Below are 12991 nucleotides of genomic sequence, written 5' to 3'. Positions count from 1 at the left end.
TGGCAGTCTTTTAACCCCTGTGTGATTTGCTGAATATCTAGCTTAGGGGGGAGACTAGCAGCCGTGCACCGGTCTAACTTGGGATTCAGTGTCCTGTTGAAATCGCCCGCTATGATCATGTTTCCCTTGGCTTCCTTTTGTAGTTTTCGGAAGAAAAGGGAAAAGAAATCTGCTGAGGTTTCACAGGGTGCATATACTGATGCTAATGTAAGCGGTTTCCCTTGGATTGATCCCACCAGAATTAGAAATCTGCCCTCTCTATCTGCCACCTTTTTCTCAACTGTGAAATCTATCCTATTGTGTATGGCTATCACTACCCCTCTCTTTTTCGCTTGGGCGGATGCTAAATGTACTACACGAAAATCTTTGTCTAAAAATTTTGGGTAGCTGTCCCTAGAGAAGTGTGTCTCTTGGAGAAAGAGGAGGTCGGCTTTGAGTCGTTTGTAATCTCTAAGGGCTAGCTTGCGCTTCGCCGGACCGTTAAAACCCTTAACGTTGTGAGAGATACACCGGACCTCATTATTCATAATACTTTATTTGTGACCTGATTCCGTCGGTGTATTCCTGAGCCATTCTGGGTCCTCTGGAAGGCGTGGAGTTCCCGATCTCTGTCTCCTTCATTCCGTTGCTGCTTTTCTTCTGCGTCCTGCTAGAGGGGTAGGGTACGTGGAGGGGGAAAGTGATACAGAGGGAAAACACATCAGGGGAGACAACAGAAAGACCACAACACAAATACATGCAAACAGACAAAACTATGGTATCGGCTCTAGGACTTCCCTGCCCCACAGCCCATCCCATTGCCTTTCGGACAGGGGCTCTAGCGGGTCCCAGACCTCGCCCCCCCCCTCTCCCCAAAGGACTTTAGTCGGATCTGGGCCCATCCCCCTTCCCGACCCCATTGAGGTTCATGCCGACTCCGGAGTAGTCCATCTGGCTCCCTCCCCGTGTCCGCACTCCATTTACACCCTAATTGGTAACTGGGGTTACCCGTTAGCCACTCCATTCGTCTCCAGACCTCCTCTGTAACTACTTCCCCCCCGCTTTTCTACTCCTCCCCCCCTTCCTCTCTCTATCTCACTTTCCTTGCCTTCCTATCCTCCCTGGTTCTACTTGCGGCGGCTAGCTCCGTATGGCAGTTCTGTGCTGTGTCCCTGGTTCTTTAAGGTGCTCCGGCGCGTTGAGTCTCCAAGTGATGACGTCATCTGGCTCCGCTGCCTCCTCCAAGATGGCGTCGGTCCTCGCAGTTCTGGCTGGGGCAAATATCCGGTTTCCTGTTTCCGCCCGCCATTTTGGAAGATGCTCTGCCACGAGGAGGAGGTGGTGCGCGCTCTCTCTTCCCGCCTTTGGAGTCCTTCCGCATTCTGCGCCTCACGCTGGCTCTCTCCGCACTCTAGCATCGCCGCCATCTTCCGCCACTTGAAGGTAAGATCAAAGCGATTTATTTTGCAGGGATTATTCCTTTTTCCTTCTCCCATAGCATGGCTTTTACTCGACGTTGGTCTCCGTGGATGTGATTGTCCTTAGACCCATAGCTGGCACTTTTCTTTCCGAGGATCCTGTGGCGGGCAGTTCAGTAGCCGGTGCAGGCCTGGGTTAACGTAGACACTTATTTGGCGGGCATTTTATCCACTTAGGCGGCAGTCTCGGGGGATAACTACCGGACATTGTAACTTGGCATTAACTGGACAACTTTGATTGAGCGTAACCGTGCGCCTTTGTGGGGCTACTACCGCTGCTTCTCAGCGCTTTTTCCCCTTTGCTTTTGGTGAGCCATTCCCTCCACTCCATTCTGGCTCTAGCGCCTCTGCCTCATCCACCACCTGTGCCGGGGCGTCCCTTAGGCCCAGCTTCCCCAGAAACTCCGGGCCCTCCATGGGGTCCTTCATATTGAATGCCCTCCCGTTCCTCGTCACTTGTAACCCGAACGGGAAGGTCCATCTGTACCGCACGTTTTGTTCATGGAGGACCTTTGTGAAGGGGAACAGGTTGCGGCGCCTGAGTAGTGTGGCTGGGGACAAGTCTTGAAACACTAGCATCTTGTTACCCTCGAAGTCCACAGATGCCAGGGGCCGTGTTTGCCGCAGTATGGCCTCTTTCGTGGTGAAGAAGTGCAGCCTTATGATAATGTCCCGCGGTTGTTCGTTCTGTACTGGGCGCGCCCAGAGGGCCCTGTGGCATCTATCTAGGGCCAGGGCGTCCCTGCTGAGGTCGGGGAGAAGGGTCTCCATCCATCGGGTGATATAATCGTTGCAGTCCCCCACCTCCTCTGAGACCCCCCGGATCCGCAGGTTGTTCCGCCTGTCCCGGTTCTCTGCGTCTTCCTGCCGCTCCCGCAGTTCGTCTATTTGCCTCTGCAGGTCCCCCGTTCTTTTGTCTGTTTTTTTAACAACTTTTATTGTCTGGTCCACCTTTCTCTCCAAATCGTCAGTTCTTGTGCCTAACTTCACCACATCCCGCTTTACTTCTTTTATTTCCGCCTGCAGGAGTGACTTGAGGTCGTTGTATAGCCTCTCAAAGTCACATCTCCTGACAGGAAGCAAAGCTTGGTTGCTGGGGCCCTCTTCCTCACCTTCTAACTCAGTGTCTGTGTCTGGGTTTGAAGATGGCGCCATTTCTTCCAGGCCCCCGCTTGTGCCGGCTCCACCGAAATAAGCCCGAACATCCGCCGATTTCGGCTTTTTCTGGGTGCTTGGTTTTTTCGGGGCCATCCTGGGGTATTCAGAGAGGATGCCTGATATATTTGGTTTGCGATACTTTATTTTTGGGGTGTTTTAAAAGTGTTTTCTATTATGCGCGGCACAGAGCTAGAAACTTATGCTGCCATCTCCGTGTCCTTCGCGCATGCGCCTCTATAGTACTGTTTTTAATATTAAAAACACAAAGTATTCCACTTACATAAGTGCCTTTGTTTGTGAGCATTCAGACCACCCTGGGTCATATGGTCAGACAATGATGTTCACAGCATCTGCTCCGCGGACGACACAGCATGCACTGGGCTAAATGAAGTTGTCTTCCACTCTGGATGTCATCAACAAGGGTCACTTAGTAATCACTGATTCACCCAACGCGTGTTTCCACTGCAAAGTCTTCCTCAGGGGCTCATCTAACTTCCTTCTATGTTTCCCTCCCTTAAATAACCCCCCGCATTAATTTTCAAATTACGGAGCGTCATACATGACGTCACTACGTTCGGCGTCACGCAACGCATCACGTGATGCGTCATCACGCATCTATTTGCATGTTCTATATGTCATAATTTTATAAAGTCCTGAAGTATACTGGCTTATGCAGCCCTATGTTTAACATACAAATCCTCCAACGTCACGTGACCGTCAACAACTCCAAACTTTATAGAGTCCTGACATGAACATTTTCTACAACTAACAGGTACAAGTTAATATGGAAAAACAACACTATACAATAGGTTGAATTAACGAAGCGTCATGAGTGACGTCATTGCGCACGATGTCCCATAGCGCATCCTATGAGATAATATGCACTTAAATGCCATCTGGCATACTGTAACAATCAAAAATACAAAATAAATGACTTTCATCATAAAAAATGGGAATTACTCCAACAATTTAAAGTTTATACATCTAAATGAATTCTAACATAGCATTAACTAAAATTGAATTAAACAAATTTAGTGACTATCATTATTACAAATATGATGCCATATATAAACACAGTATTATACATTCAACATAAAAAGTCACAATACCATGGGCGTACTTTATATAAAATAAAATATTAATTATTCCTGTGTCAGTACAAGTGCCTTTCATTAGATGGACTTGCACAAATGTTGACAGAGGGATGATTCAACCCTTTCTACATAACATTAATTGTTGATGAATCCAAGGTGGAATATATCTAAAAATAGAAATATAATAATTAGACATAAAAAAGGTTAACAGTTATCAATGACATTCCTAGGAATTTAGAGAGTATAATTATATTCTAAACATCAGGTTAAGAATGCGTTTATGTCAAAATCAACATTTAAACCTCTTGGTTGTAACATTCTCAACCTATGAATCCAAAAGGATTCTCTCCTGTATAATGACTGAATTATGTTTCCTCCCCTCCAGTGGGCTAATGTTTGTTCAATACCCATATATTTAAGTCCGGAGGGATCAGAATGATGACATTGTTTAAAATGGAGAGACACATTATGTGTTTCTAACCCAAAGCTAATATTACGTATGTGCTCTAGTATTCTCACCCTTAAAGGGCGGATAGTTCTTCCCACATACTGATAATTGCAGGGACAAGTCAGAATGTACACTACAGTACATATGTGCTTTTGCAATTGATAAATCCTTTCATCTTTATAATTTCTTTTGTATTAGTAGAAATAAAAGTATCAGTTTTGTCAACCCCAAATCTGCAAGCCTTGCATTTATCGCACTTAAAGAACCCTTTAGGTTTTCCAGGTAACCATGTTTTATTATCAGTAATTGAGCCTTTTCTTAAGGCACTCGGAGCTATATTATCTTTTAAATTGTTTCCTTTTGTAAAGACCACCTGTAGATATTCTGGAAGGTAGTCTTTCAAAATAGCATCTTGTTTCAGAATATGCCAATGTTTACGGATAATGGTATGAATTTTGCCTGATTCTCTATGAAACTGTGTAATAAAAGGTATAAAGTTATTACTAACTTGTTTCTTTTTCGGAATGTCTAATAGACTTACTCTATCTTGTTTTAGAGCTCTATTCTTTGCTTCTTGTATTATAGTTGGATCATAATTTTTTTCTTTAAATCTTTGTTCCAAGATTTTTGCTTGATCCTGAAAGATGTCAACCTCTGTACAGTTTCTTCTTATTCTTTGAAACTTTCCAAAGGGGACACCCCTCAGCCAATTCTTATGATGGCAACTAGAGTCAAGGATAAAACTATTACAGTCTATATTTTTAAAGTGGGTCTTTGTTTTAATTCTTTGATCTTCTATATATATATCAATAGGTCCAAAAATGGAATAGACAATGAACTGTGTGTTTCTGTGAATGCTAAATTATAGTTATTCACATTGATGTAAGCTACAAAGTCCAGCAAAAGAGATTCTGCTCCATCCCAAATGAAAATGATGTCATCTATGTAGCGCCGCTATAGGACAAGGTCTGCACCATAGGGGTTATGATTGTAAATAACCTCCTCCTCCCAGTTTCCCAGGAAGAGGTTAGCATAACTTGGCGCAAACCTCATACCCATGGCAGTGCCACATATCTGCAAATAAAATTCGTCTTCAAACATAAAGAAATTATGAGTAAGAATATACTTTATACTCTCTATAATAAAATCTACCTGAATTTGATCCAATTTCTTACTATCCATCAAAATAATTTTGATTGCATCACAACCTTGAGAATGATTGACCCAGGGTGGTCTGAATGCTCACAAACAAAGGCACTTATGTAAGTGGAATACTTTGTGTTTTTAATATTAAAAACAGTACTATACTATTTTTGCTTTTCCTTTTTTGTATATGGATTTCCCCCCCTCTCTATGGATCTGGAGTACCTATCTGGAGACAAAGGTTGGTAACTTCTAATAACCACAACGCTTTCATATCACGTTACACACGTGAGTGCAAATTTTATAGAGCTTTCAAAATTGAAATCATTTGTTGGGGTTGACAATATTGCACTATTTTGTGTTTCTACTTTCTTTCCATGTCCTGATGTGATTTACGCACCTGTTTCTCCTTCGTTTGCTGTTTGAATTTGGTTTGAATTCTACGTCGGGAGCTGCACTCATTAAGGTAGTATACCATCTGTGTTATTTGATTTATAAGTAATGTTATTTGCGCTTGTTTATTTCTTCACTATTGTAAAGAAATATGGCCTGAAATCTTAACCCTATGTAAGAAGTGAGTGTGTATTCCTAGGAGCCATATTTTTTTTATTGTCGTACATTTTTAAGTTGAGTGATTTATGACAATTGTACCTGACATAGAAGAAAGTTTTGCTTATGTGCTGCAAACAAATTCAAATTCAAAAACACTTTTGTGCTTTAGACTGAAATTTAAATTGGCTCATATTTGAAATGCAGATGAATAGAGCATAAAAAAGGTACTTTGACAGTAAGGGCATCTGCCGAGTCACTAAGCTGTCTGAGGCAATTATATTATGTAATGTTTATCCGTATTTATTAAGAATAAATAAGAAAACCTGAACAGAGCCGTTTTGAGCCTTCCCATGAGTTCCGTATCAAAAATCATGTTGGAAGTTACCATGCTCCAGGACGCCACTCCAGTTTTGTCTACTGTATGTACAGGCAAACTAAAGGAGTTAAAGGAGGGTCACCATTGGTGCCCCAAGGTGGTTTCAAAACGTGTAAAATGGAAATAGTGTGAGAAATGTTAGCACTGTTATCTGTAGGTTTATGTGCCTCTTTCTGATTTTTATTCCTCTTAAGCGTTTTCACTGCTCCAGAGCAATCACACGCAAGTGATGCAAATTCTAGAACATCTGACATTGCTTAGCGCCAGCGATCTGATCCCTTATGCCGAAGTGCTCACTGCTAACATGAGCCAGCTACTGAATGTTGGCGTCCCACGCAGGATCCTGCAGACTATCAACAAGCTCTGGATGACTTTGAACACAGTGATGCCAAGAAGGTAACCTCCATAATCATTTAAAACCAGAGACAGAACATGAAACACAGACAGAGCTCAGTGCTACATCCATTAACACAGATACACGGTACAGTACCTATATATATATATAGATATATATATGTCTGTGGGTGGTTTTCTGGGTATGCACCTTAACCCAGGTTGTGCTCAAAGCTGTGACCATGCAGCAAGCTTAAGCCTATAGGGAACCATGTTAAAAATGGTTATTGAGGCAAAAAGTTGTATTTGCATATTTGCTTTCCTGTGGAGGGTTTTTGTCACTTTTTTTACTCACCATAACTTAACTCAGTATTATTGTTTAGCCTATCCCATAGCCTCTCTTGCATTCCCAGTAAAATCAACCCCACACTGATGAGACCCATCAAGGTCGAAACAGCTGTCTGTGGGTGGTTTTCTGGGTATGCACCTTAACCCTGGCTGTGCTCAAAGCTGTGACCATGCAGCAAGCTTAAGCCTATAGGGAACCATGTTAAAAATGGTTATTGAGGCAAAAAGTGACACTGTGTGCTCATTTGAATGTCATTTCCCAGAATCCCTTGCTGCAGTGGAAGTGCTGTATGCTGGGTGATAATGGGGAAAGGCGGGGTTGCAGACCTGCCTAAGACATCCAGATGAGCATACAGTTGTATTTGTATATATATATATATATATATATATATATATTACTATATATTTTTGAAAGCATTGTATGTATGTATGTTTCCCTGGTGTGTTCCCTGTCCCTAGCGGCAATCTCATTGGTCCCTTGGCCCACCCACCCCCGCACCTCTGGTTGGCCTGAGGCGGAGTGACGACACACACACACACCTCTCTCTCTCTGTCCTCTCCCACCCCCATCACACTCACCTCCCCCCCTCAGCTCCCCCCCCCGGTGCTCCGCTCAGCTCCCTGCTCAGCTCCCCCCCGGTGCTCCGCTCAGCTCCCCCCCGGTGCTCCGCTCAGCTCCCCCCCGGTGCTCCGCTCACCTCCCCCCCGGTGCTCCGCTCAGCTCCCCCCCGGTGCTCCGCTCAGCTCCCCCCCGGTGCTCCGCTCAGCTCCCCGCTCAGCTCCCCCCCGGTGCTCCGCTCACCTCCCCCCCGGTGCTCCACTAACCTCCCCCTCAGTGCTCCGACAGGCAGTGGGCAGGCAGCCTGCAGATGCCACGCGGGGTGCCTAAGATGGCGGCGCCCGGAAGGACCCCCTTCCTCCCTCGAGGTGACGTGTGTGTGTGTGTCTCACTCTGTGTCACTGTGTGTGTGTGTGTGTGTGTGTGTGTGTGTGTGTGTGTGTGTGTGTGTGTGTGTGTGTGTGTGTGTGTGTGTGTGACAATGTGTGTGTGTGTGACAATGTGTGTGTGTGTGCGTGTGTTACACTGTGTGTGCGTGTGTTACAGTGTGTGTGTGTCTGTGTGTGTGTGTGTGACACTGTGTGTGTGTGTGTGTGTGTGTGTGTGTGTGTGTGTGTGTGTGTGTGTGTGTGTGTGACACTGTGTGTGTGTGAGTCACTGTGTGTGTGTCAGACACTCCGGAGCTACGCATGGAGGGGGTCCCGTCCACTGTCCCCCTCCCGTCCACTGTCCCCCCTTCCCTCCCATCCACTGCCCCCCCTCCCGTCCACTGTCCCCCCCTCCCATCCCCTGTCCCTCCCCCCCTCCCCTCCTCCTGTCCACTGTTCCTCCCCCCCTCCCCTCCTCCTGTCCACTGTTCCTCCCCCCTCCCCTCCTCCTGTCCACTGTCCCTCCCCCCCTCTCCTCCTCCTGTCCACTGTCCCTCCCCTCCTCCTGTCCACTGTCCCTCCTGTCCACTGTCCCCCCCCTCCCCTCCTCCTGTCCACTGTCCCTCCCCCCTCCCCTCCTCCTGTCCACTGTCCCTCCCCCCTCCCCTCCTCCTGTCCACTGTCCCTCCCCTCCTCCTGTCCACTGTCCCTCCCCCCTCCCCTCCTCCTGTCCACTGTCCCTCCCCCCTCCCCTCCTCCTGTCCACTGTCCCTCCCCCCCTCCCCTCCTCCTGTCCACTGTCCCTCCCCCCCTCCCCTCCTCCTGTCCACTGTCCCTCCCCTCCACCTGTCCACTGTCCCTCCCCTCCACCTGTCCACTGTCCCTCCCCCCTCCCCTCCTCCTGTCCACTGTCCCTCCCCCTTTCCCCCCCCCCCTTTTTCCTAGCAGGAAATTTAACTCACGGGCAACGCCGGGTCTCCCAGCTAATATATATATATGTATATGTATATATATATATATATGTATATATATATATATATATATATGTATATAAAGATATATATATATATAAAGATATCTTTTGAATAAAATTGTCTTTTAGTTTAACCCTTTGGCCAAAATGTTGTAAGCCCTTGAGCCCCTCCAAGGCAAACCACATCTCAAGAGGCCTAACACTAAAATAAATTCTTAATAACCTGTACATTACCAGGAAGAGTGATTTATAATAAATCTGTCAAAATTAGTTGCATAGTTCTAAGTCTGATTGAAGCTCTTATTAACCTGTACATTACCAGGAAAAGCACTCTGTATTAGATTTGTCACAATCAAACTGTATGCAGGTTCCCATGAATGTGGAGGTGAAATGGAGTGGGCTTTTAACCATTTAAAAGTGGGAGGGACGGGGCGTGTCCAGGACGCCAACGAGGATGGTCGCGTGAGAAGAGAGCTCCGCCGACCCTTGCATATAAACCTATCTAAAAGCGCCTTCCCCCCCAATTCCTGGCCCCAAAAGTGTTGCCCCCAACGGACCAGATAAGCAGGCATGGCCAGCAAACAAAAAGCGCAGCCCGCTCAAGGGGTAAAGAGCTTTTTTTTCCCGCCGCAAAGGAGCACAGAAACAGCTCCGAAAATCCAAGATGGCGCCGGCACGAGGCTCTAAACAACAGGCCGCAGACCGAGACCGGTGAGAAACAACACAAAGCTCAGAGGCGGCCCTCACCAGGGACTATATGCAAGAGCTGATGACAAGTACTGTATGCTAGATAAACTGCACGTCTCAATTCAAAATGACCTGAAAGCAGCCGTAACAGAGCTGAGACAAGATATCACGGGTCTCATTGAGCGTACCTCCGCCCTAGAAACCAAAATGGAGGAGACCCTCCAGACGCAGACAGCAGCGGACGACGAGATATTCACACTAGGGCTGGAGATCAGCAGCTTGAAAGACCACCTGGAAGATCAAGAGAACCGCGACAGGCGGCAGAATATCAGGATACGCGGAATACCTGAAGCGATCCTGCCAGATCAGCTGCAACACCATCTCCTGGATTTCTTTTCCACACTGTGCGAGGACCTGGATACAAAGGACCTAGAAATGGACAGAGCCCATCGAGCTCTTGGACTGAGATCCGACGATCCAAACAGAACCAGAGATGTTATAGTTCTCCTCCACTGGTACACAGTCAAAGAAAAATGAATGGTGGCCTGCAGGAAGAAAGAACCCCTCACATTCCAAGATGACCATCTGCAGGTCTATAACAACATGGCGAAGCTCACGGTCAACAAAAGGAAGGCGCTGAAGCCGTTGACCACAATGTTAAGAGACAACGGTATCAAATACAAATGGGGATTTCCATTTAAATTAATCGTGAACAAGAACGGAAAATTTCACGCCATTAGACACCCTGCGGAGATGTCCCGCTTAGCCAGGGCGGTGGGTTTGTCCCCCCCCCAACGTGGAATACGGACTTTCCTAATTCCCAGGGCCAGGAGAATGAGGGCCCTCCGATAAGGGCCTCAGAACGTTTGGCAGGCCAAAAACAACAAAGAAAATAAACTAAACTAAAATGAGGGGGGGGGGGGAACTAAAAGAAAGAAAGTTTAACTCACCTGTGTGATCCTGTTTCCACTTCCAAGTTGTTGCATCGGTGCACTCAAGAGGGCCTAGTCACGTTGACGGCAGATATCCTGTGGGCACAGTGAAAACCAACTATAGCAAGATGAAGGAGACAAAAGTCCAACGCCATAGAGGTTCTACAAAGCAGGCAAGGGAGAGGGAAGCTGCTCAGCCGCCGGCAAAGAAGCCTGACCTCCTCCGCTCCCTAATCTACAGATGTCAACACCCAGGAGTACCCCGCCGCACCAAAGAAAGAAGAAGAGAGAGCCGCCGACACAACCGTTCCCCAACTAAAGCCCCGGAACAGCCGATCAGACCGCACCGATACAGAGGGGGGGGGGAGACGGGAGGCAGGGGCCGCCAAAATAAAGAGTGAGAGTTTGGCAGAGAAGGCTCCATCACCCCTCCTTCCTCCATCTTCCCCCCCACATGACGCGGCGTTTCACGAGCACCTACGGCAGACAGGTGTGGGATTAAGGTTGTTCGTCCCGGGGAGGACCACCGAGACTGGCTACACCAGGTACCGGGTGGGAACCCCAACGGAACTATGAGTACACTACCCCTGTAAGAGTGGCCTCTATAGCCAAAGGGGAAAGCTCCCTCACAAAACAGCCTCTGACTTTCTAAGAGCCTATGCGACGACCAAGAACATAGACTGTGAGCAACAGTATATATCTGCTATACCTTCGGGAAAACATTGTCCCCAGAATCAGACTGGGCCCGAGAGTGACACCAGTTCTCCCAGTTATAAAAGTTAATGTTGTTAAAGGAGTTATAGTTGACAAGAATCTATCCCCCCCTCCTCCCATCCCCCCCAGACCCTCACTGCAAAGATCAAAAAGTTAATGGTAATAGCTAAGCTATCGATATGATTACACTCAACATGAGAAATCAATAGAGAAATGTGTTACCAATCACATCACAGGGTTCTAAACCATGCGTTTGTCCACACTGTGATGTATAACGAATCGGACTGAAAATGTACCTGCTGCCCTGTATACAATTCAGCCCCCCCGCCCCCACTAGCACGAACCCGCCTCCAGCATAACTAAATTATGTTTAAATCGCCATATACCATCCTAAACCCCCCTCCCTCCCCCCCCCCCAGATACCAACGGAAAAGATCAAAAGGGTTACGTCAACTGTCAAGCAATTGATATGACCATACTCAGCAAAAGAAACTAAAAAGGCATTTGTCACTAACCACATCGCAGGGTTCAATCCAGAGGCAGAGTGTCAAGTGATTAGCCGCACTGTGATGTCTAATGAAACGGACAGAAACGACATCTGCTGCCTGGTACATTATCCAGCCTCCCCCCCTCCCCTCCCACCGATCCTCATAGCAAAGATCACAAGGGTTATGCTTACTGATATGCTATTGATACGACCACACTCAGCAAGAGAAAATAAAGAGGCATGTGTTACTAACCACAATATGGTCCAATTCAGATGCTGAATGTCTTGTGGTTATCCACAGTATTATGTACAACGAAATATATGACATGAAACAGTAAAGGTAAATGCTGTCCTAAATGTAAATGTATATCCTGTTCCCACCCCCTCCGCACCCCCCCCCCCCCGCACCCCCTCCACCCCCCCCCTCCACCCCTCCTCCCGTCCCTTAGGCAGAAAACACACGTTTTAAACCACCTAGTGATATACTAGGCCGATATGACTCCCAATCACCCCCCCTCCCCCCCCCCCCCCACATCCCCCCCCTTTTTTTCCCCCCTCCCCCCCCCCCTCACCTCTCCCCCTCCCTCCCCCCCGCCCCTCCCACCGACCCCCATGATGATGAACAGAACGGCTATGCAAACTGCAATGGTAAAAGGAGCATGACCATGATCAGCAAGATAAACTAAAGAGGCATATGTTACTAAACACAATGCAGGGTTCAATTCAGATGCGGATTGCTTTGGGTTCATCCACACTATGATGCATGATGAAACATATGATATGAAACAGTAACTGTATATGCTGCCCTGCATGTAAATGTACATACAATTGCCCTCCTTCCCCTCCCACCCCTCCCCCCCCTCCATCAGGTAGAAAACATACGTTAAGACATCTAGCGATATACTGTACTAGGCGAAAGGACTCCCAACCATCCCCCTCCCTCACCCTTCTCCCTCTCCCCCTCTCTTCTTCCCCCTCTCTCTTCTAGTCTTCTCCTTACTCCACAAAGATACCACCCTGGATATCCCAAATACGGGCACGAGAAAAGAGGGGAAGGTGCCCAGTAAAGACATCAGAGGGTCTGGACCCCTCTGATGCCCTCCTGTAGTTGACCGCCGGAACCACCCCTGATGGGTTCTCTAGCCCCATATGCCGGTCGCCGAGGGACCTGGCGACCACACTGTTAGGTTCCGGAAGGGACCCAACTCACCTCTTTCAAGAATCCGCTGACACTGTCCCAGCGGATTTCCACCCCACCCTCTCCTCCCCCCTCCCACCCGCCCTGTCACCTCAGTATACCCGGATTGTCCCGCAAAAATAATACACATAAGTTTGCTGGGACACTGTAAGCGCCACCAAGAT

General features: G+C 47.4%; 1 protein-coding gene across 4 annotated transcripts in view; it reads left to right on the top strand.

Moving 5' to 3' along the window:
* INTS2 (integrator complex subunit 2) overlaps positions 1–12991 on the top strand; it is a 337549-nt gene that overhangs the window by 264291 nt on the left and 60267 nt on the right. For all 4 annotated transcript variants that reach the window (XM_075589643.1, XM_075589642.1, XM_075589646.1 and 1 more), the window contains one exon: positions 6423–6624. In XM_075589643.1, the coding sequence (XP_075445758.1) occupies positions 6423–6624 (202 nt within the window). The remainder of the gene's footprint in view (positions 1–6422; positions 6625–12991) is intronic.

Source organism: Ascaphus truei, chromosome 3 (assembly GCF_040206685.1).
Source record: "Ascaphus truei isolate aAscTru1 chromosome 3, aAscTru1.hap1, whole genome shotgun sequence".
NCBI classification, from domain to species: domain Eukaryota; kingdom Metazoa; phylum Chordata; class Amphibia; order Anura; family Ascaphidae; genus Ascaphus; species Ascaphus truei.
The sequence above is the reverse complement of the archived record's forward strand: the minus strand, read 5'-3'. Positions and strand labels throughout refer to the sequence as shown.